General features: G+C 38.6%; 1 protein-coding gene across 2 annotated transcripts in view; it reads left to right on the plus strand.

Moving 5' to 3' along the window:
- Nucleotides 1-24320, plus strand: part of STK3 (serine/threonine kinase 3) — a 310059-nt gene that overhangs the window by 40629 nt on the left and 245110 nt on the right. For both annotated transcript variants that reach the window (XM_027561460.1, XM_027561459.1), the window contains exons 3-4: nucleotides 1197-1325; nucleotides 20906-21020. In XM_027561460.1, the coding sequence (XP_027417261.1) occupies nucleotides 1197-1325; nucleotides 20906-21020 (244 nt within the window). The remainder of the gene's footprint in view (nucleotides 1-1196; nucleotides 1326-20905; nucleotides 21021-24320) is intronic.

Below are 24320 nucleotides of genomic sequence, written 5' to 3' on the forward strand. Positions count from 1 at the left end.
GTTAATCTAGCTCTGAGTCTAGACTAGCTTTTGAGGGGCAATACACACACATACACAGACACACACACACATATATATGTGTGTGTGTGTGTGTGTATATATATATGGCTTCAAAGGGGGAGATACAGATTTCCCTTGCTCTCTGAAAGTAGAGCATTCTTATGAAACCTTTAGTAAGTTGAAACGTTGTAATGCAAAGAAAGGCTTCCCTGGTGGCTCAAATGATAATCTGCCTGCAACACAAAAGACGCAGGTTTGATCTATGGGTCAGAAGATCCCCTGGAGAAAGGGAATGGCTACCCACTCCAGTATTTTTGCCTGGAGATTCCATGGACAGAGGAGCTGAAGCAGATACATTACAACACATCTTGCTAACAGTTACGCAAAATAAATTGTGAGATAAAGCACAGATCCTCTCAGACAAAGCTCAGAGATATGGTGGCTTGATGCTGAGTGTAGTTCTAGGAATGAGCTTGGTGGGGCCACTGTTGCTGCTCATGGTACTTTCTCCCTCTCTAATGGCTCCTGCAAAAATAAATGTTGAATGCTGTTTTTGTTTTCACCTTTTTTTATAAAAGTGTAAATCCTCTTCGAAATTCATCTGGTTAGTGAAACAGGTGTTAATCCAGGCCTTTTGTAAAAATGAAGGGGCGTAAAGCGAACTTTTGAAAAGTGGGTTTACCTGTATATGTGCGTGTGTGTAAATTAGGACTATACACACACACACACATATACACACAAACCCATGGTGAAGGTTTCAGTTACCCCTAAGCAGTCTGGGCAGGTGTGGGACTCTGATATTTTGCGGGTGATTTTGCTTAAGGTGAGATCAGCCTTTTCTCCTAACATGAGATTTTGGCTGTTTTTATTCTATATTCCATTCTTTTAACTTCCATTTATATATCTTCTTAACGCTGCACTTGTTTGAGTTGACAAACCGTAAGTCTATTTCTTTCATTCATAAGAAACACAGCACATCTTTTTCTATTAATTTGGTGATTTTAATGAATTTTAAGTCTATAATTGAAGCATTAAAGCTAAGATATAATTCACTTTTAAAATTTGTTTCCTTTGATTTGTCACCATTGAGTAGTATTTTAAATTAGAAAAGACTACATGTGAAGACTCAGACTCTTTCTCTAATAGTTATGGTGTTTGAAGGGAAAAAAATAAAGGAATGTCTTGGTTTCTTTTAGGTCTTATGGAAGTGTATTTAAAGCAATACATAAGGAATCTGGTCAAGTTGTGGCAATTAAACAAGTACCTGTTGAGTCAGATCTTCAGGAAATAATCAAAGAAATTTCCATAATGCAGCAATGTGACAGGTATGAAGAGATTTTATTTCTTTATTTACCTTCATTTTGATAAGTTTTGCTAGTCATGTACAATAAAATGTATTCTTTGGTCATTTTAGTTTTTTCTTCTGACTTCCCATCAGAAGTAAGACTGATCTTTTAAGAAAGATGAGAATAGCTTTGTTGGGTTGTCTTAGGACTTTCAGTTCTAAGCAGAAATAGTATTATAAAGCAATATGTGGTGATAGAATATACTCGAGCGCTTTTCTCATTTTCAGGAAAAATTTACAGGTGAAAATTAGCTTCTCATATTAAGGAGAAATTTTTTAACAATCCTTTTGCTGTGATTTGTTTTAAATAATTAAAAACACTTCTGGAGGAGGTTGCCAATAGATGGGGAAAAATGGAAACAGTGACAGACTGCTTTCCTGGGCTCCAGAATCACTGTGGATGTTGACTGCAGCCATGAAATTAAAAGATGCTTGCTTCTTGGAAGAAAAGCTATGACAAACCTACACAGTGAATTGAAAAACAGAGCCATCACTTTGCCATCAAAGGTCTGTATAGTCAAAGCTTTGGTTTTTCCAGTGGTCATGTATGGATATGAGAGTTGGACCATAAGAACGCTCAGTGCTGAAGAACTGAAGCTTTTGAATTGTGGTGCTGGAGAAGACTCTTAAGAGGCCCTTCGACAGCAAGGAGATCAAACCAGTCAATCCTAAAAGAAACCAACCCTGAATATTCATTAGAAGGACTGATGCTGAAGCTGAAGCTCAATATTTTGGCCTCCTGATGTGAAGAACTGACTCATTGGAAAGCATCCTGATGCTGGGAAAGATTGAAGACAGGAGAAAAAGGGGATGACAGAGGATGAGATGGTTGGATGGCATCACTGACTCAAGGGACATGAGTTTGAGCTAACTCCGGGAGATAGTGAAAGACAGGGAAGCTTGGTGTGCTGCAGTCCATGGGGTTGCAAAGAGTCAGACACAACTGAGCGACTAAACAACAAAAATTAAAAGTCATGTTTTATGTAACTTTCATTTATTCAACTGACATTTACTGGACAACCCTAGCGTGCCAGGTACTGTCACAGGATCTAGGAATACCAAGGAAACTAAGATATTGTTTTTCTTCTTGAGGAGCTGGTAATCTGGTTGGGAAGACAGATACTTAAGTGAATAGCTATAGTACAGCACAATCATTGTGCATGTGAGATGTGAGAACAAGGAGGGAGGGCACCTACCTCAGCTAGGAGTCAGGAAGTCTGGAATGCTGAGGAGGTGTAAGTCTGGTGAAGAAATGGAGCGGTGAGAGAATTCAGAGAATTAAAAGTAGAAAGGTGAAAAACAGCTTACTGTTAGGTGCTGTTCTGATAGGGTTTAGAATTACTGGGTGGAAAGTAGGAGACAGAGATTGGTCTGAAATGAGTTTGGATAGGTAAATGGAACTGACCATGAAGCTGACCTGTTAAGTAGCCTGGCTTTTCCTAAGGGATGCAGAGTCTATAGTTAATCGAAGAGGGAATTGTTCTCCCTGTATAAAAGGTCTCTAGGTAGGGTTAGCCACCTAGCACGTGGTCTTTGGTCTCATGCTTATTACCTCATAGTTACAGGAGGGCTGCTTCAGCTCCAGCCTTTTATCTACATTCCAGACAGGAGAAAGATGAGAAGAAGCAGGAAAGGGCTTCCCCAGAAACCCTCAGCTTATATTTTATTCATCAGAATTGCATCACATGGTGACTTAGAGCTGGTGAACTTAGAGGAGTCTAGACACATTGTCACCTTTAATCAAATCATTGGGCCCTATTAGTAAGAGATGTATAGAAAACTTCCTTTTCTAAAGGTATATAAAATCCATATATTATAAGCTCTTTGGGTAATGAAGTGACTGAATAATTCTAGAGGAACTTTGTTGCTTAGATCTGTTCAATTTTGCTCTTCTTTATTGTATGCTGTATATTTAGATCATATTACATATTTTTCATCAAGGCCATGTAAAGTGGTTATAGAAAAAACATACATTCCTCAGTTACCCAATCAAATATATAATTTGAGAGTTTTTCCAGACCTTGCTGTTTATTTGATAACTTCATAAGAATGTGGCTCCCGTAGTTTGATGTAGATAAGGAAAGACTGGACGTAGTGTAGTGATGGGCCCTTCAGTTGTTTAGTATTTGCATGTAACTATGATTATTTTATTGTAATGATTAAAAATAGTTCAGTTTCTAGTGTTGTTCTTTAGAGATTTTAACTGAGTGTGGTCTAGGGAAAAGCAGTGTCTCAGATATTATCTATTATACATCTCCTCCCCTAATCTTTGTGCATCTTGATGCCTATCAGGTCTTATTCAGATTTCTGCAGCAACTTCCTGTGTTCACTTTGTCTTTCATTTTTGCCTGCTCCAGCCTGTTTCCCTCCTGAAGTTAGAGTCTTCTTTCTCAAATGCACACCTAATCAAGCCATTCCCTGTTTAAAACCCTTCAGTGGCTCCTCATTGCTTGGCTGAATCCAGTCTCCTAAAGGATGGCCTGCAAGGTCCTGCATATCTGGCCAGTGCTTGTGCTTCCTCTCTTGTACCTGAGTTTTGCTTTTAAGCACCTGTTTACTTGCATTCTGTCACCTGACTCTTAAACTCTTTTGAGTTTGGGGTGATGTCTTACTAAGTGCCCTTGGATCCTGCCACATAGTAGCTACTAAAGTATTGACCGGTATTAACTAATTCCCATCTCGATGACTCAACTGGAATATCCAGAAGCAACTTTAATTTAATATTCTAGAACCAAATTTTTAATTGTTGAAGAAAAACCTTTCAGGTCCCTATTTTGTTAATGATATCATCATCTAGTTAGTTTTTCAAAACAGAACTCATCTGTTTTTCTTATACCTCTGCTGACACTAATACTTGTAGTGTCTCCTTCTGAAATGTCTTCACTATCTTTATCCTTTCTTCATTCCTTGAGAGAAGGAACCATATTTCTTAGCACACGTTATAGTACCTCGCACTGTACTTTCTGTTCAGTGAATGTGAATAAATATGTATGGATAAGAAGAATGTGAAAGAGCACTGTAGGTTGAGGGAACCCTAGGGAAATTTGATATTTGTTCCTGTTATGTACTTTAAACTACTAAGTGGAAAAAAAAAAAAATGAATTAAAGGGGTAGGAAGTGTTAGTTGCTCAGTGTCCTACTCTTTTCAGCCCCCACCAGGCTTCTCTGTCTGTGGGATTTCTCAGGCAAGAATACTGGAGCAGGTTGCCAATCTCTTCTCCAAGGGATCGTCCGAACCCAGGGATCGAGCCTGGGTCTCCTGCATTGCAGTTGGATTCTTTAACATCTGAGCCACCGGTGAAGCCCAAAGGGGTAGAAAAAGTAAACAAATTCTAGAACTTTTGTACCACTTTATAGCAGAACACTTTGCAAATAGTAAGTACTTGTCAAAGAATTTGTTGAATGAAATGGTGAAACAGATCATGATATTAGGTTGATGCAAATGTAATTGCAGTTTTGGAACGTGAATTTTAAATAATTGTAACTAGGCTTAAACACATTTACTGATCAAAATAGAAACCATTACAATCAATACATTTTTGCCAGTGAGAAATAAGTTTGTTTATTCCTGTAGCATGAAAATTCATGCTTTGGGATTCGAGGAACTCTTGGAAAGAATTTTCTGTCTTCTGCTGATTGTGGAAGCATTCATTTTTCCTGCAAAAAATTGTCAGAGATGCTTCAAGAAGTGGTAGTCAGTTGGCTGAGAGTTCAGGTGAATATGATGGATGAGGCAAAGTTTGTAACCCAATTCGTTCAACTTTTGACATGTTGGTTGTGCAGCGTGTGGTCTGGTGTCGTGGAGAAGAATTGGGCCCTTTCTGTTGAGCAGTGATGGCAGTAGGTGGGCAGTTTTCTGTGCATCACATTGATTTACTGAGCATACTTCTCAGATGTAATGGTATTGCTGGGATTCAGAAAGCTGTAGTGGATCAAATGGGCAGCTGACCACCAAACAGTGACCATGATCTTTTTTTGATGCAAGTTTGGCTTTGGAAAGTGCTTTGGAGCTTCTTCTTGGTCATGCCACTGAACTGGTTGTTGCACAAAATCTACTTTCGTTGCAGGTCACAATCTGATTGAAAAATGGCTTGTTGTTGCATAGAATAAGAGAAGACAGCACTTGAGAATGACAATTTGTTTGATTTTCAGTCAGTTCAGGAGGTACCCACTTACCAAGTTTTTTCACCTTTCTAATTTACCTCAAATGCCAAATGACCGTAGAATGATTGACACGGAGTTCTTTGGCAACCTCTCCTGTAGTTGTAAGAGGGTCAGCTTAGATGGTCCTCTCAGTTGGTCGTTGTCAACTTCAGATGGCCGGCTACTGCGCTCCTCATCTTCAAGGCTCTTGTCTCCTTTGCAAAACTTCCTGAACCACCACTGCACTGTACGTTCGTTAGCAGTTCCTTGGCCAAATGCATTGTTGGTGTTGTGAGTTGTCTCTGCTGCTTTACAACCCATTTTGAACTTGAATAAGAAAATTACTCGAATTTGCTTTTTGTCTAACATTTCCGTAGTCTAAAATAAATATTAAATAAGCAGCAAGTAATGTCATTCTGTCATTTTTGAGATTGCATCCAAGTGCTGTATTTTGGACTCTTTTGTTGACTATGATGGCTGCTTCATTTCTTCTAAGGGATTCTTGCCCACAGTAGTAGATATAATGGTCATCTGAGTTAAATTCACCCATTCCAGTCCATTTGAGTTCACTGATTCCTAGAATGTCGACATTCACTCTTGCCGTCTCTTGCTTGACCACTCCCAATTTGCCTTGATTCATGGACCTGACATTCCAGGTTCCTGTGCAGTATTGTTCTTTACAGCATCGGACTTTACTTCCATCACTAGTCACATCCACAGCTGGGTGTTGTTTTTGCTTTGGCTCTGTCTCTTCATTCTTTATGGAGTTATTTCTCCACTGATTTCTAGTAGCATACTGGGCACCTACCTACCTGGGGAGTTCATCTTTCAGTGTCCTATCTTTTTGCATTTTCATACTGTTCATGGGGCTCTCAAAGCAAGAATACTGAAGTGGTTTGCTTTTCCCTTCTCCAGTGGACCACATTTTGTTACAACTCTCCACCATGACCCATCTATCTTGGGTGGCCCTACACGCGTGGCCCATAGTTTCCTTGAGTTAGACGAGGCCGTGGTCCATGTGATCATTGGTTAGTTTCCTGTGATTGTGGTTTTCAGTCTGCCCTGTGACAGAGAAGGGTAAGAGGCTTATGGAAACTTCCTGATGGGAGAGACTGACTGAGAGGGAAATTGGGTCTTGTTCTGATGGGTGGGGCCATGTTCAGTTCAGTTCAGTTCAGTCGCTCAGTCGTGTCCTATTCTTTGCGATCCCATGAATCGCAGCACACCAGGCCTCCCTGTCCATCACCAACTCCTGGAGTTCACTCAAACTCACATCCATAGAATCAGTGATGCCATCCAGCCATCTCATCCTCTGTCATCCCCTTCTCCTCCTGCCCCCAATCCCTCCCAGCATCAGAGTCTTTTCCAATGAGTCAGCTCTTTGCATGAGGTGGCCAAAGTACTGGACTTTGAGCTTTAACATCATTCCTTCCAAAGAAATCCCAGGGCTGGTCTCCTTCAGAATGGACTGGTTGGATCTCCTTGCAGTCCAGGGGACTCTCAAGAGTCTTCTCCAACACCACAGTTCAAAAGCATCAATTCTTTGGCACTCAGCTTTCTTCACAGTCCAACTCCCACATCCATACATGACCACAGGAAAAACCATAGCCTTGACTAGATGGACCTTTGTTGGCAAAGTAATGTCTCTGCTTTTGAATATGCTGCCTAGGTTGGTCATAACTTTCCTTCCAAGGAGTAAGCGTCTTTTAATTTCATGGCTGCAGTCACCATCTACAGTGATTTTGGAGCCCAAAAAATAAAGTCTGACACTGTTTCCACTGTTTCCCCCATCTATTTCCCATGAAGTGATGGGCCAGGATGCCATGATCTTTGTTTTCTGAATGTTGAGCTTTAAGCCAACTTTTTCACTCTCCTCTTTCACTTTCATCAAGAGGCTTTTTAGTTCCTCTTCACTTTCTGCCATAAGGGTGATGTCATCTGCATATCTGAGGTTATTGATAGTTCTCCTGGCAGTCTTGATTCCAGCTTGTGTTTCTTCCAGTCCAGCGTTTCTCATGATGTACTCTGCATAGAAGTTAAATAAGCAGGGTGACAATATACAGCCTTGACTTACTCCTTTTCCTGTTTGGAGCCAGTCTGTTGTTCCATGTCCAGTTCTAACTGTTGCTTCCTGACCTGCATACAGGTTTCTCAAGAGGTGGGTCAGGTGCTCTGGTATTCCCATCTCTTTCAGAATTTTCCACAGTTTATTGTGATCCACACACTCAAAGGCTTTGGCATAGTCAATAAAGCAGAAATAGATGTTTTTCTGGAACTCTCTTGCTTTCGATGATCCAGCGGATGTTGGCAATTTGATCTCTGGTTCCTCTGCCTTTTCTAAAACCAGCTTGAACATCAGGAAGTTCACGGTTCACGTATTGCTGAAGCCTGGCTTGGAGAATTTTGAGCATTACTTTACTAGCGTGTGAGATGAGTGCAATTGTGCAGTAGTTTGAGCATTCTTTGGCATTGCCTTTCTTTGGGATTGGAATGAAAACTGACCTTTTCTATGTTCAGTACATCTTTAATCCAATTTTCTGTTGATGGGTGGGGCTGTGTTCCCTCCCTGTTATTTACCTGGGGCCAAACTATGGTGGAGGTCATGAAGATAATGGTGACCTCCATTGATGCACTGCTGCAGTCAGTACCCCCAGCCCTGTAGCAGGTCACTGCCAACCCACGCCTCTGCCAGAGACTCCTGGACACTTATGGGCAAGTCTGGGTCAGTTTCTTGTGGGGTCACTGCTCCTTTCTCTTGGGTCTTGCTGTGCACAAGTTTCTTTTTGTGCCTGCCGAGAATTTGTCTCCTAGTCCTGTGTAAGTTCTGGCAGCTCTATGGTGGGGTTAATGGTGACCTCCTTCAAGAGGGCTTATGCCACACCCAGGTCTGCTGCACCCAGAGAACGACAGAATGGTCTCTGTTTTCTTCCAAGGCAAACCATTCAATATCACAGTAATCCAAGTCTATGCCCCAACCAGTAATGCTGAAGAAGCTGAAGTTGAAAGGTTCTATGAAGACCTACAAGACCTAGAACTAACACCCATAAAAGAAATCCTTTTCATTATAGGGAACTGGAACGCAAAAGAGGAAGTCAAGAAATATCTGGAGTAACAGGCCAATTTGGTCTTGGAATACAGAATGAGGCAGGGCAAAATCTAATAGAGTTTTGCCAAGTGAATGTGCTGGTCATTGCAAACACCCTCTTCCAACAACACAAGAGAAGACTCTACACATGGACATCACCAGATGGTCAGTACAGAAATCAGATTCTTTGCAGCCAAAGATGGAGAAGTTCTATACAGTCAGCAAAAACAAGACCGGGAGCTGACTGTGGCACAGACCATGAACTCCTTATTTGCAAATTCAGACTTAAATTGAAGAAAGTAGGGAAAATCACTAGACCGTTCAGGTATGACCTAAATCAAATCCCTTATGATTATACAGTGGAAGTGAGAAATAGATTCAAGGGGTTAGATCTGATAGACAGAGTGCCTGATGAACTATGGACAGAGGTTTGTAACATTGTATAGGAGGCAGGGATCAAGACCATCCCTTGATCCAAGGAATGAAATGAATTACAAGGAAAAGAAATGCAAAAAGGCAAAATGGTTGTCTGAAGAGGCCTTACAAATAACTGAGAAAAGAAGAGAAGCTAAAGGCAAAGGAGAAAAGGAAAGATATACCCATTTGAATGCAGAGTTCCAAAGAAGAGCAAGGAGAGATAAGAAAGCCTTCCTCAGTGATCAGTGCAAAGAAATAGAGGAAAACAATAGAATGGGAAAGACTAGACATCTCCTCAAGAAAATTAGAGATAGCAAGGGAACATTTCATGCAAAGATGGGCTCAATAAAGGACAGAAATGGTATGGACCTAACAGAAGCAGAAGATATTAAGAAGAGGTGGCAAGAATACACAGAAGAACTATACAAAAAAGATCTTCACAAACCGCATAATCACGATGATGTGATTACCAACCTAGAGCCAGACATCCTGGAATATGAAGTCAAGTGGTCCTTAGGAAGCATCACTACAAACAAAGCTAGTCGAGGTGTTGGAATTCCAGTTGAGCTATTTCAAATCCTAAAAGTTGATGCTGTGAAAGTGCTGCGCTCAATATGCCAGCAAATCTAGAAAACTCAGCAGTGGCCACAGAACTGGAAAAGATCAGTTTTCATTCCAATCCCAAAGAAAGGCAATGCGAAAGAATGTTCAAACTGTCACACAGTGGTACTCATCTCACACGCTAGTAAAGTAATGCTCAAAATTCTCCAAGCCAGGCTTAAGCAATATGTGAACCGTGAACTTCCAGATGTTCAAGCTGGATTTAGAAATGGCAGAGAAACCAGAGATCCAATTGCCAACATCACTTTCACTTTCAATAAGTCATTAGCAAAAAAGAAAAAAAAAGTGAGAAATGCACATTAAAATAATGTATAACATAATCACATTTAAGAATGTATTCCAGTATGAAACAGCAAAGTTCAACAATGTAAAATCACAATTACTTTTGAACCAACCTAATAAAAGTGGATTCCGTCTTCTAGATTTCAGTTTTACATTCATATTGAACGTATAAAATAGTGAAGAGGCAAAAAAGTTGGTTAGTTAAAGGATCCTAAAAGTGCTAAAGGATAAAGTGAGTGAAAAACTGGGAAATGGTGGGAGCAGGCATTACATTTTAGCTACTACTTACTTAGTGTTAATGCAGATGTGTTATTGAGAATTGGTATAAAAATGATTTGGATGAAAACAGTATAAATTGAAAAATGCCCACATAAAATAGTAGAATTTCAGCTAGAGAAAATGAGATTTGTAGTTTTGAAACTGATGTATTTTCTTAAGTCTATGCAGCTGTTTGGGCATTTGGCAAATTGTCTTGCTTTCTACACTGTAAAAAGAGACCAGAGGATGTTTTAAATTTTTTGTTCATTTTAGTGCATACTCAACATGTATTCAATACAGCTTTTTGGTATAAATATTTAGGGGAACCCATCTGCATTGTTTATGGCTGAATCTTTTGTCTAGTCCAGTGCTTGCTTGACACAGAATAGGTATTTAGTAAGTATTTGTTGAATGTGTAAATCATTGAACGTTGGTGCTTGACTAAACCTCTGTAGGTATATTTTCGAGTTTTTCCTATGTATTCTTCTCTAAGGATGTGCTTCTAGGGGTATTTTCCTCAAACAGTGAAGAATCAAGCAGAGTGGGAAATTTAGCTCTTCCTTTTATCTTTTTCTCTATATTGGAGCTCATTCTAAAATTTTATATAAGGTTCTGGTGCTAAAGCATAATTAAGAACTATTTTACAGGAATAGAAAATGAGATCTAGAGATTTTACATGGATTGTCCTAGATCACAGCTAATGACTAGGATGATATGAGGAATGATATTTGCTGACTGCAGGGCCATTGCTGAAGAAAGCAATATCTATACAAAGATTACAACAGTTCAAAGTAAAGTACTCATTCTCAAGGCAAGGCTAGAGATGGAGGCAAGAGCTGGTCAGCAGTACTTTTGAATACCATGTGCCCAGGTAACGTGGATACAAGGGATACAAGGGAACCACAAACCTCTACACTTGTGGTACTTAACTCTCTAGGGAAGGAACTTCTCATGTCTAAACCAGGAGAAATGTGTTGTTAACGCATGCATTAGGGCACACAATTATTCACCTAATTTATTCTATATATATGTTGTTGTTGTTGTTTAGTTGCTAAGTTGTATCTGACTCTTGGTAAAACCCCATGGACTGTAGTTCACCAAGCTACTCTGTCCATGGAATTTTCCAGGCAAGAATACTGGAGTGGGTTACCATTTCCTCCTCCAGAGGATCTTCCTGTCCCAGGGATCAAACCTGCGTCTCCTGCATTGGCAGGCAGATTCTTTACCACTGACCACTGGGGAAGCCCTTCTTTGTAAATGTACACATTTATATAAAATACAAATTCAGTATATATATTATGTAAATAAATTTATTCACCTAATATATATCGAGTGCCTACTCCTGAGGGCAGCCCTTCTGTGCTGTGCACGAGAGGTATAACAATGAATGAACCAGACTTTGGAAGGACTGTCACTCAGATGGACTAGGCAGATGAATGGATAGGCTGTTTCAATGTAGTGTGTTAAGAGCTCTGATGGGGTAAACATAGAGAACATACTATATTGGTTGGAACCCATGTAAGGCCTCACTATTGGAAATTTAGGGAAAAAGGATGACTTAGATTTACTGGGCAAAGAGGGAGAAGTGATCCATGTGGTAGAAATAGCACGTTTCTAGCTTGTCTGCTCAGAGTCTTCTTCCAGAGCAGCTCCTGTCCCATCTGTTTTATTTGCTGATGCTTCTGGGTCAGATTGTGTTTGAACAGTGTTGCTGATTAAAAAAAAAAAAAAAAAAATTGACATTCACCATATTGAAGGATTTGTGATTAACTTTGGCAGTTTTTACCAGCTCATGTATATGATTTCATATTTTGGGTGGACCAGGAACCAGTTGCTATGGTTTAGATTTATTTTGGAAAAAATTCCGTTTTCATAGGAGAGCATTCACATTGCCTTTGTGAAAACACTGTATTACCCCTATTAATTTAGAACACTGTGAAGATTGTAGAAGGGTGTTGAGGAAACTTACATAATGAAAAACAGCCATTTCTTAGGATTTTAATTGTCACATGCTCATAATGAGAACATTAAAAGTATGTTTTAGAAAATATTTGCAAAAGACTTATCTGATAAAGGAATGTTATCCAAACTATACAAAGAATTAAAGAAACTCAACTTGCAAATAACCCAATTAAAAAATTAACCAAAGGCCTTAATGGACATCTCACCAGAGAAGATATACAGATGGCAAATAAAGATATGAAAAGATGCCCCACATTCCATGTCATCAAAGAAATACAAATTAAAATGAGATACCACTGTACACCTGTTAGAATGCCCCAAATCCAGAAGACTGACAGCACCAAAAGCTGGTGAGATTGTGGAGCTGAAGGAACTTCTTTTCATTGCTGGTGGAAATGCAAAATAATATTGCCAGTTTAGAAGTCAGTTTGACAGTTTTATTCTGAAACTAAACATTCTTTTAACCATATTATCCAGCAGTCTTGCTCCTTTGAACCAGCCAGGATGTCCTTCAGCAGGTAAATGGGTAATCTGTGATATATGTCCAGACAATGGAATATTATTCAGTTGTGCTAGTGGTAAAGAGCCCGCCTGACAATGCAGGAGACGTGAGACGTGGGTTTGATCCCTGGGTCGGGAAGATCACCTGGAAGAAAGTATGGCAACTCACTCCAGTATTTTGCCTGGAGGTTACAGTCCATGGGGTTGCAAAGAGAAGGGAACGACTGAAGTAACTTAGCACACACAAAAGGAAATGAGCTATCAAGCTATGAAGATACACAGAGGAAGTTTGGGTATTACTGGTGAAAGAGGATGATCTGAAAAGGCTACATATTGTATGATTTCAACCATATGACAGCCAGGCAGAAAACCCCTATAGAGACAGAGAAAAGATTGGTGGTTGCCTGGGGTTAGGATGGTGGAGGGAGGGAATGATTAGGTGGAGCTGTGAAATAACTCTGTATGGTGCTGAAACGGTGTATACAGCTGAAACCCAAAGAACGTACAATACCGTGAATGAATCCTAATGTAAAATATGGACTTTGGTTGACAGTGATGTGTGTCAATGTAGATTTTTCGGTTGTAACAAATGTCCCACGCTGGTAGGGGATGTTGATAATTGGGAAGCTATATGTGTTGTGGGAGGCAGGCAGTATATAAGAAATCTCTTTACATTTCACTCAGTTTTGCTGTCAATCTAATCTAAACCTGTTATAAGAAAAATACCTTTAACAAAACATGATTTTCTTCAATTAAGTTGAAATTCAAGTTAATATACAAATTTAATTACCTTTTAGACAGGAAACATTAACATTTGAATCTCTGTAAGAAGGTTAAATATAATGATCAGTCCAAATATAATAACGTGTACCACAAGTAGTGTCTATGTAAGGAACAAATAGGTAAGGAAAGTTTTCTATTTTTTCCCCCCTCTGGTTTTTCTTGTTTTTTTCCCCCTCATTTTTTTTTTTTTAAAACACTACTTCTATTTTGAGTTGTGATAACAGAGGAAGACCATTAGGACAAGAGTTTGGGGGTTTCTGAAATGAAGACAGAGGAATGGCAAGGATTGGTACGTTAGGCATGAGATGAGAGGAAGCCAAGAAAGCAAAAAGAAAAAGGAGCGTGCTGTGTAGTTTCACTGGGCTGAAAGTGTTCAATGGGGAGAGGAAGTGAATGGGACAGGAGAGTGAGAGGCAGGGGCTGGCACTGGAGAAAGGAGTAGGCTGCCTCCTGGGTCCCCCAGTTGTCAAGGCATCGAGTTTCACTTTTGCTTCCAGGTGTATGCTGTAATTTCACTTGCATCTTCCTTGTCCCTCCAACCACTGGAGTTTTCAAAGTCATATTTAACTATTGTATTTGACCATGTCAAGAATACACAGAATTTCTGGGTTCTCATATGTCCTGTAAGTCCATACGGTGGCTTAGTCAAGATTCTTAGGCGTTATGGCCAAACTAAAACTTTGTGTGTTGCTTAAAATGATAAGTAACACTGAGCTAGTGTTTTGAAGGAAGCTCTCTTTGCTTCCTCTCCAGCCTTTGATAATCAATGTGTGGTTTAAAAGAAAGACGTCAGTATATCTAAATAGTTGTACAGTTAGCTAACTTGCCCACGGCTTTGACTCTGTCACCTTTGACCTCTGGCAGTCTTGCACTGGATACTTCTGCTTCAGTGCTATTTGATTGTATTATTTTCTCGCATAAACTCTTCATGGGTTCCCCGTTGCCTGGACTGCCTTTTCTTGTTTGTCACTAGCCTAAAGTCTACCAATTTTTCTCCCTAGCATCTGCCACAAGACTCTATATGTTGTTCAGTGAATGTTTGTTGATTATGTTTAAAATGATAATGAATGAGTGATGAATGAATGACATTTATGTCTGTGGAAACAGACTGAGTTAAAGTCCTAGGTCTTGAACTCTCTGAGCTGATTTGTGTCTGTGTTTGTAATTTTTCAAAGTGCTGGCTTGAAGTTTTAATCTTTAATTTGTCAATCTTAAATTTATACTTAGTGTGCAGTTGAAAGGAGACACAGTGGATAAAATGCAGTAGAAACCTTGCTTATTGTCTTCTAACTTGCCATTATAGATTATCATCAAATTGGTATTGTGTATCTGTGGTGACCTAAATGGGAAGGAAATCCATAAAAGAGGGGATATATGTATATGTGTAGCTGATTCACTTTGATGGGTAGCAGAAACTAACACGACGTTGTTTAGTTGCTAAGTCGTGTACAACTCTTTTGTGACCCCATAGACTGTAACCCACCAGGCTCCTGTGTCCATGGAATTTCCAAGGCAAGAACACTGGAGTGGATTGCCATTTCCTTCTCCAACACAAAACTGTAAAACAGCTATAATCCAATAAAATAAAAAAGAATTGCATTGAGTGGACCTTGAAAATCTTTCTTTGTTTTCTATTTCTTCTACTCCCACTCCCAAGCCACCATCTGTTTTTTAAAATGTAGGTTTTATTATTATTCAGTTATGATGAGACTAGCATATCCAGAGATAGATTTTTATACACATAGATCCAAGAAGGATAGGGGTGAGAGAGGGAGGACCCATGGGGGGAAACACCACAATCAGTCAGGAGGCAGATGGAAAGAGAGGGAAATGTGGGCAAGACCCTTTATTGTGGTCTCTGTGGGAAGGAATGGGTGAACTGAATAAACGGGTTTATTATTATTCAGTTGCTAAGTTGTGTCTGACTCTTTGTGACCTCATGGACTGCAGCACACCAGACTTTCCTGTCTTTCATCATCTCCCAGAGTTTGCTCAGGCTCATGTCCTTTGAGTCAGTAATGCCATCCAACCATCTCATCCTCTGTTGTCCCCTTCTCCTCCTGCCCTCAATCTTTCCCAGCATCAGGGTCTTTTCCAGTGAGTCCGTTCTTCTCATCAGGTGGCCAAAGTATTGGAGCTTCAGCTTCAGCATCAGTCCTTCCAATGAATATTCAGGGTTGGTTTTCTTTAGGATTGACTGGTTTGATCTCCTTGTAGTCCAAGGGACTCTCAAGAGTCTTCTCCAGCACTGCAGTTCAAAAGCATCTATTCTTTGGTGCTCAGCCTTCTTTATGGTCCAGCTCTCACATCCATACATGACTACTGAAAAACCACAGCTTTGACTATACGGATCTTTGTTAGCAAAGTGATATCTCCGCTTTTTAATATGCTGTCTAGGTTTGTCATAGCTTTTCTTCCAAGCAACAAGTGTTTTTTAATTTCACGGCTGCAGTCACTGTCTGTAGTGATTTTGGAACCCAAGGAAATAAAGTCTGTCTCTGTTTCCAGTTTTTCTCCATCTATTTGTCATGAAGTGATGGGACCAGATGCCATGATCTTAGTTTTCTGAGTGTTGAGTTTTAAGCCAGCTTTTTCACTCTCCTCTTTGACCTTCATCAACAGGCTCTTTAGTTCCTCCTCTCTTTCTGCCATTAGAGTCGTATCATCTGCATGACTGAGGTTGTTGATATTTCTGATATTTCTCCTGGCATTCTTGATTCCAGTTTGTGATTCATATAGCCTGGCATTTCCCATGATGTACTCTGCATATAAGTTAAATAAGCAGGGTGACAATATACAGCCTTGACGTACTGCTTTGCCGTTTTTGAGCTAGTCTGTTGTTCCCTGTCTGGTTCTAACTGTTGCTTCTTGTCCTGCATACAGGTTTCTCAGGAGGTGGGTAAAGTGGTCTGGTATTCTCATCTCTGTAAGAATATTCCACAGTTGGTTGTGATCCACACAGTCAAAGGCTTTAATATAGTCAATGAAGCAGAAGTAGATGCTTTTCTGGAATCCCCTTGCTTTTTCTAAGACCCATCAGATGTTGGCAATTTGATATCTGGTTCCTCTGCCTTTTCGTAAATCCAGCTTGTGTATTTGGAAGTTCTTGGTTCACATAGTGTTGAAGCCTAGCTTGAAGGATTTTGAGCATAATCTTGCTAGTGTGTTAAATGAGGGTAATTGTGGGGTAGTTTGAACATTCTTTGGCATTGCCCTTCTTTGGGATTGGATGAAAACTGACCTTTTCCAGTCCTATGGCCATTGCTGAGTTTTCCAAATTTGCTGGCATCTTGAGTGCAGCACTTTCATAGCATCATCTTTTAGGATTTGAAATAGGTCAGCTGGAATTCTATCACCTCCACTCGCTTTATTCGTGGTAATGCTTTCTGAGGCATTCTGAATCCAAGATGGTTGAGTAGAAGGATGTGGGCTCATCTTCTCCTGGGAGAACAGCAGAATCCAACAAATAGGTTTAGGGTTGGCTGGACTGAATAATTTCATTATGCTGGAGGCTGTCCCTAGTTGTCTGGTATATGGCCCTAGGGTGATTAGGGCTGGGGAGTAGTAGCCCTGGAGGTGGTTGAGAGAATGTACTCCAGATTAGCTTGTTTGCATATGTAAGATCTGCTCACAGTAATTACCCAGCCTGAGAGGAACAGTGGAGGGCATTGTCAGTAGGTCCCGGATGTCACCCTGGCACAAATACAGAAAATAAAATGATACGCTTAATATAGTGTCTGGCAACAGAAAATTCTAACTGGTCTACCCATGTGCATGTGTACTTTCCTACAGTTCAGCTTTCAAACAACAGCCAGAGGAATCTTAAAAGTATAAATCGTAAGTGTAAAAAGAAAGTATAAATTAGATCGTGTCTTTCCTCTGCTTAAAATTCTTCTCTTGTGTATCTGTTAAGGCCCAGCTTCCTTTCTTTGGTTTTGAGGCCCTTCATCATTAGCTCCTACCTCCGTCTGTGTTCTGCTTTATTTTTCAATCACTTTATTCTAGGTACACTGATCCCTCAACAATAATTTGCTCCTTTTCTCCTCAGGGTCTTTGTACAGACAGTTTTTGGTACCAGAATGCTCTTTATAACTGATTAACTTCTAGCTAACCTTTGACACCAGCTTAAATGTTATTACTTTAGGGAGGACTGAATTAGGTCCCTTCTATTAATTTTTTTGGGATTGTTAAGTTGTTTACCTATTCATTGCTTTTGTGTGAGTAATATAAGAAGGGAGGTATTGGGGATAAAACAGAAAGCAAGGATGACCATTATTACATATAAACTTTGGAGTTTAAGCATTTCTTTTCTTTTCCAAATGTTATTTATAATCCACAGGCATGAATGGAGGGAGAATATTTTGTTAAAAGCTTACCCATGTCTACTTGCAAAGTTTTTCATATATTTCAGTGCTTCCCAAGGCAGGGGCTACCATGGAAAGTGTGTGAAAGTGAAAGTCACTCAGTCGTGTCTGACTCTTTGCAACCCCATGAACTATACAATCCATGGAATTCTCCAGGCCAGAATACTGGACTGGGTATACATTCTCTTCTCAAGAGGATCTTCCCAATTGAACCCAGGTCTCCTGCATTGCAGGCAGATTCTTTACCAGCTGAACCACCAGGGAAGCCCTCATATTACTTATAAGTGAGCAGTTATGAAGGATCAAGGGCTCAGACTCTCCTCTAGCAGCTTCCTTTGCACTATTCTGTTCTTTCATATGAACTAGGGACAGTTTCGGAGAAGGCAGTGGCACCCCACTCCAGTACTCTTGCCTGGAAAATCCCATGGACGGAGGAGCCTGGTAGGCTGCAGTCCATGGGGTCACTAAGAGTCAGGCACGACTGAGTGACTTCACTTTCATTTTTCACTTTCATGCATTGGAGAAGGAAATGGCAACCCACTCCAGTGTTCTTGTCTGGAGAATCCCAGGGACAGAGCAGCCTAGTAGGCTGCCGTCTATGGGGTCACACAGAGTCGGACACGACTGAAGCGACTTAGCAGCAGCAGGGACAGTTTTACTAGCAGAAATAGTGAATGTGAAATAAAGTCTCATCCAGTTCGTCTCATAGCACTCCTCTTCTTACCACAGTTAGTAATCATATTTATTTGTTGGTTTGCTTCTGGAATACCTGAGTATCTCAGGCTACTTTGTGCCGTAGGAGGGGCAGAATTGTGTCTGTCTGGTTTATGTGGTCTGATGCTTGGCTTGAGTTGAGGGTCAGTGAATGAATGCTGAGATGAATGATAAAAACTGGATTTGAGTATGTGTCCCAGGTTAAAATTATTGAGGCCAATTTTAATGTAGAATTGTTGGACTTTGGTCCATCTAACCGACTGTGTATTGGAATGGGCCACTTGAAGAGAATTTCACCTTTCCCCAAAGGTGTTGCCTTGACTCATCCCTCAAGAGATGGAACTGCCGTTTTAGGTTTCTGCCCAGTTTAGAATCTCTAATTTTTGTAGGAGCTGTCAATCCTACCCTTAGAGTTGCTGATTTCTTAGTGTAGATTGCAAGATAAAATATATATTTTCTGTGTGCTTTTCAGTGAACATAATCTTGAATGCATTGCTAAGTTAACACTTTTCAAGATTTTGAAAAAGAAAATTAATATTTAAAGAAGTTCTCTGAAGGATACACCATCTATCTTCTGGAGTGAAGCTTGACTGTGGGTGTATATCAAAGTCACCTGTAGAGGTTTTAAGAGCCCTATTTAGTTAGAGGCTCTAAGGTATGGGACCTGGGTCACAGGTGATTCTGGTGTACAGCCAGGTATAAGAGCAGTACTTCGTATGAAAGTTTCTACACAGGCAGTCATACCCCAAGGAAGCGTTGTCAAGAATGCTTTTTTATGTTTCCTATCAGTTAAAGTTCTGGCTCTATAGTGTAGATTCATTTGTAAAGAAGTACTTTTAAATGTTTTAGTGAATATTTATGAACTCTTGGTAATACTTCCCAGTCCCTCCACCTAGCAAAGTTGAGTGTTGTCTGCAAATTTAAGGTGTGAGATGGGGAGCAATGAGAGATGTGGGTAGAGAGGTAGACTCTGAAAGGTCTTGTATGTGTTGTGAAGCAGTTCTTTTTCCCTTTGGTAATGGAGAGTCATTGGAGGTTTTTTAAAATCAGGAAGGCAACATGGTTAGCTTTGACTTTTGTTTTAAAGGAAAGTTACCTGTCAATTATACGGAACATAGATTAAAATGGGGGCAAAAACTACAAGGAGACCAAAGTAAGCCTGTGCAAGAGGGAATGAGGAGCAGTAGGGATAAAACGGGACTGAATTCTAGCCCTGTAGGTGCCTGTTTCAGTTTAAGCTCCAACCAGTCAGCTCTACCCTTGACTTCAAGACAGCTAAAATCACAAAGGCTTTATTGAGAAGTCTTTCCCCGACCGAATTCTCTTAATCTGTTCTTTTGGTAGTTTTTTTATGTCATATTTTATAGTACTTTCCATTCTCTATTGCTCTGTTTTGCTTATTTGATTCCTGTGTCTTCTTATCTTACACTGATGCCACTTTTCATGATAGCTGCTTCTCTGTGGAAATAGCTGTTGAACAAGTTGTCCTCTAAACATGTCATTCTTGGTTTTTTCCCCTTCTGTTTTTGTGCCTTTGCTCATGGTCTTTCTCTTTTCCAAATGTTCTTATTTCTCTTCTACACCCATATCTTGAAGTTTTAACGTTTTTTTCCCCCCATAATTCAAATCCCACCATTTCTGCAAAGTCCTCTAGTGTGATTCTTCCATGGTCTCTTCCACCTTGGGCTCTTAGAGTATTTAAGCTGTGTACTCCTTTATGCTTCCTTATATATTTTCATCTTTTTATTTAGTCTGTGAATGTTGATATTCTGCCTTTTTGAGTTGGACAGGATATTTTATACATCACTGTACATAGCATATCCTTAATAATGTGATGGTCATTTGCCCCATTTTAAGTCTTCCTAAAAGCAACTTGGCTACATAGTTTATTCTACTCTAAAAAACCTAAGACCTCATCTCAGAAATATTTTAAATTGTCAGTAACTTTAATTATATGAATTTAAAGCAAAAAAATTATTATTATTTTTCTCTAGGATTTTAAAGGTCAAAATAAAAGAGAATTTAAAAAATTTGGGGGGCCTTATTGAAATACAAAGTTGAGTTAATATTTGGATATAAAATCCTTTAAAGACTTATGTTTAAAATGCTTTAATTAAAGTAAAATATTTTCATTTGTTCCTTAATGTTAAATAGTGTGTCCTTTGCCAAAACAAAGCTTTATTTTCTTGGGAATCACTCAGAACATTTGGACCTCCTCTGGTTTGTAATCCTGTTAAATTTCATCTGTGAATTAAAGCCTAATTATACATAGTCGGTACCCTACATAGAGACAATGCCATGTATAATGGTTTACTCATTAAGTTTACTTATTGAAACATTATGAAATGCTGAAAATACTTTGCATTGGTATTAAGAAATAATTTTCTTTGAGAATTAACTGAACTTAATTGTCTATATATTTTTCTTTAGCCCATATGTTGTAAAGTACTATGGCAGTTACTTTAAGAACACAGACCTCTGGATTGTTATGGAGTACTGTGGAGCTGGCTCTGTCTCAGACATAATTAGATTACGAAACAAAACAGTAAGTATTTTAAAATTGTTTTGCCAATCTCATTTCTAAAGATTCATATTTTAGAAGCTGACTATACAGTGTTTTGTTACAAGGAAAATATTAGTGTGAAGAAAGAAAAGACTTCACAGTGTAAAAGGATCTAGTATGAGGTGTGAGAATTAGTCACAGATCTTTGTGTGGCAAATACAGGAGTCATATGATTGTTTAATTCATTTATTAGGATAATTTTTGGTTTAGTCACCGAGAAACCACCATGGCACTCCTCTTCTTCATTTGGAATCAGTGTTGCATGTTCTTTTTTAACTTGAGTTCAGTAGGTTATGGCTAGAATTTTATTTTTGTAATATTTATGGTGTTTCTTTATCATAAGTTTTTTTGTATTATAACCTATGGTTGATAAACAGTTGAAGTATTATGTTTCTGAATCTTAAAAATAACTGAAGAATAATTTTTGTCTTATTTCCCCAAATATCTCAGGATGTTTGAAATTAATAGAGCTCAATTATAATTTTTTTTTCTGGTAAATTCAGCTTAGTGAGAATGTGTTATTTAATGATAAATTTTATGGCTATGTTTTAACCCTAAGTAAAAGAGCTATTTACAAAATTGTTTACTTTAGCCTAGCAATGCACCTAGTTAACTTGGATAATTTACAAGACCAAAGTGACCTTTTTAAAATCTGCGAATGACTAAGAATAATAAATCAGTGAAATAATTTGTAATTCTGTAAAACAGTATCCCAGTAACTACATGTCATTATTACATGTTGTCAGACATGTTTCAGTAAAATACATTCGGAAAAATACTTAACTACTTGAGTCAATTTGTGGTTAACCAGAATCATTTTAAAGTTTGATTGGGGAAGTATGTTGTAAGTTTATCCTACTAATTTTTTTTTTCTGTTACAGAAAATAAAGTAAATAGGTTTTCTTTTAAACGAAGTGAAACAGAAGTTAAAATAATCCCTGTTTTGACAGAATGGATTAAGTGATTTGTGACATTCTAATTATATATTTTAGAATTTCTATGGTGCTTAACTAACATTTATGTAAATCAGATGACTCCTGAATGGCAGAACAATGCTTTAATTGAAAATAATTATACTCCAGTTAGGGAAATGTTTTAAAACCATTTCAGGGCTAAACTCAGTGCATTTGGTATTTAAAGTTACCGGGTAGAAATACGGAGTAATACTGTATGAAACGGAATATCTATTTATTCTAAATATTAATGTTACCATTTTGAGTCCATAGGAAGAATACAGCCTTTTATGTATTCTAAGTATACAAAAATACTTTATTTCTGTGGTTAATAAATAGAAACCATGAAGGTATACTATAGTTCTAAAAGGTAGATTTGGATGGGATAATTATTCTCAGGTATCTCCTTCACCAATTATCAAAGGAAGGATTTTACCCTATTTGCACTTCTTTTTAGAAGGCAGATTCCACCTAACATGTTTGGAGATCATACATTTGAAATAGTCTAATTATTATTCTCACAAGTTGGTTTTCCTTGGGCCTGGGGAAGTATGGAAGGGTCTGATTCCCAAACACAAAAAGGAATCCAGAACTGCATGAGATGGCTCAGGAGCTGTACATATGTTCTTTCTGGGTATTGCCTTGATAGCAGCTCTTGTTAAATCTCAAAAATATTCTGCTTTTTTATGCTACTTATGCTACTTTTCCTTCATTTATGTATTATTTTAAAAAAGTACCATTGTTATGAAGGTTGGCAGTGTGAGGGATAGTTATCATCCTGTTTAATATTTGATTTTTTTTAGGAATGTTCACTGGAAGGATAATCTTGATTGTTTGAATTTCAGAGGCATGGCTTTCAAAAAACGTGACAAGTGAAACAGTTGTCCTCGACCTGTTAATACTCACTCCAGTCTTTTCCTAAGAGTACAGAAAATTTTCTTTTAGGCTTTATATGCTGTTTGGGTTTTTGTTACATGCTTTGTTGTTTCTTGTAATTCTGTGTATATTTTAAACAGCACAAGGCTGTTTAAATAATAATTCTTCTTATTTTTGATGGTGTTTAAATTTATACTTTTTTTGCTCTTTATTCTTTTTTTGCATTTCTCAGTTGCCTGAACAGTGTTCTTTAGTGTTTCCTTATGATGGTAATAAAATCGCTCTCGTTTTTTTGTTTTTTTCTTGTATGAAAATGTTATCTCACTTAACTTTTGAATGATATATTTGCTGGGTAAAGAATTCTAGGTTGGCAATTTCTTTTACATTTTTTATTTATTTTAAGAGGATTGACTCTCAGAAAACCACCTAAATAATACCCTTTGTGTAGAATTATTCTTGTCTTTGAAAGAAATCTCATTAGCGATGAACTGTTCTTGATTTTGAAAATCAAAATAGAACTGAGTTCTATTGCTATCTTTTTTTTTTTTTTTGGTATTGAAGTATAGCTGATTAACAATGCTGTGATAGTTCCAGGGGAACAGGTGAACAGCAAAGGGATTCAGCCATTTTCCCCCAAGCCCCCCTCCACTCCACATAACACTGAGCAGACTTCTATATGCTATATGGTAGATCCTTGTTGGTTATCCATTTTAAATATAGCAGTATGTACATACCCATTCCAAACTCCCCAGCTGTCCCTTCCCTGACCCTTCTCCCGCCAGCAACCAGAAGCCTGTTCTCCAAGTCTGTGAGTCTGTTTCTGTTTCACTAGTAAGTTCATTTGTATTTCTTTTTATATTCCACGTGTAAGAGATGTCATAGGTGCTGTTGTTTTTTTGATCAAATAGTTCTTTAAAAATTAAAGATAGAGAAAAAATCTGATGAAGTTACTTCAGCTTCACAGTAAGACTGGGTTCCTAGAATAAAGGCTGGGTTCGTGTTTTAGTGTTTTGGTATATGCTTTTGCCTCATCTGCTCCCCCACCTTTGAGTGTTTCTCCTTACCCCTAGTCTTTGCCTAGTGAGTTTGCATCCATGAAGGACTAGCTCAGTTATCACCTCTTCTTTGAAGCTTTCCCTATTTTCCCAGGTAGTTTATCTATTTGGTAATTGGTTGACTAGTGAATTAGTTAAGTATTTATTGCATATTCACTCTTACATAAGAGCACAATAAATTCTAGCTGCCATTATTTTATAATTTTTACTGTTATTATCTTACATATTTTGACTGCTGGATAGACTAAGCATCTTGTCATTTGTGTATTGACTCTCTTACTTATTTTTAGTGCTTGTCCTTTGCATTTTATTATTATTGTTGGTAGTGGTGTTTTCTTACATCGCAGGCTTGCTTGACAGTTTGCTAATAGTTTTATGAGTATTTCACATGTCATTTT

This window comes from Bos indicus x Bos taurus, chromosome 14 (assembly GCF_003369695.1).
Source record: "Bos indicus x Bos taurus breed Angus x Brahman F1 hybrid chromosome 14, Bos_hybrid_MaternalHap_v2.0, whole genome shotgun sequence".
NCBI classification, from domain to species: domain Eukaryota; kingdom Metazoa; phylum Chordata; class Mammalia; order Artiodactyla; family Bovidae; genus Bos; species Bos indicus x Bos taurus.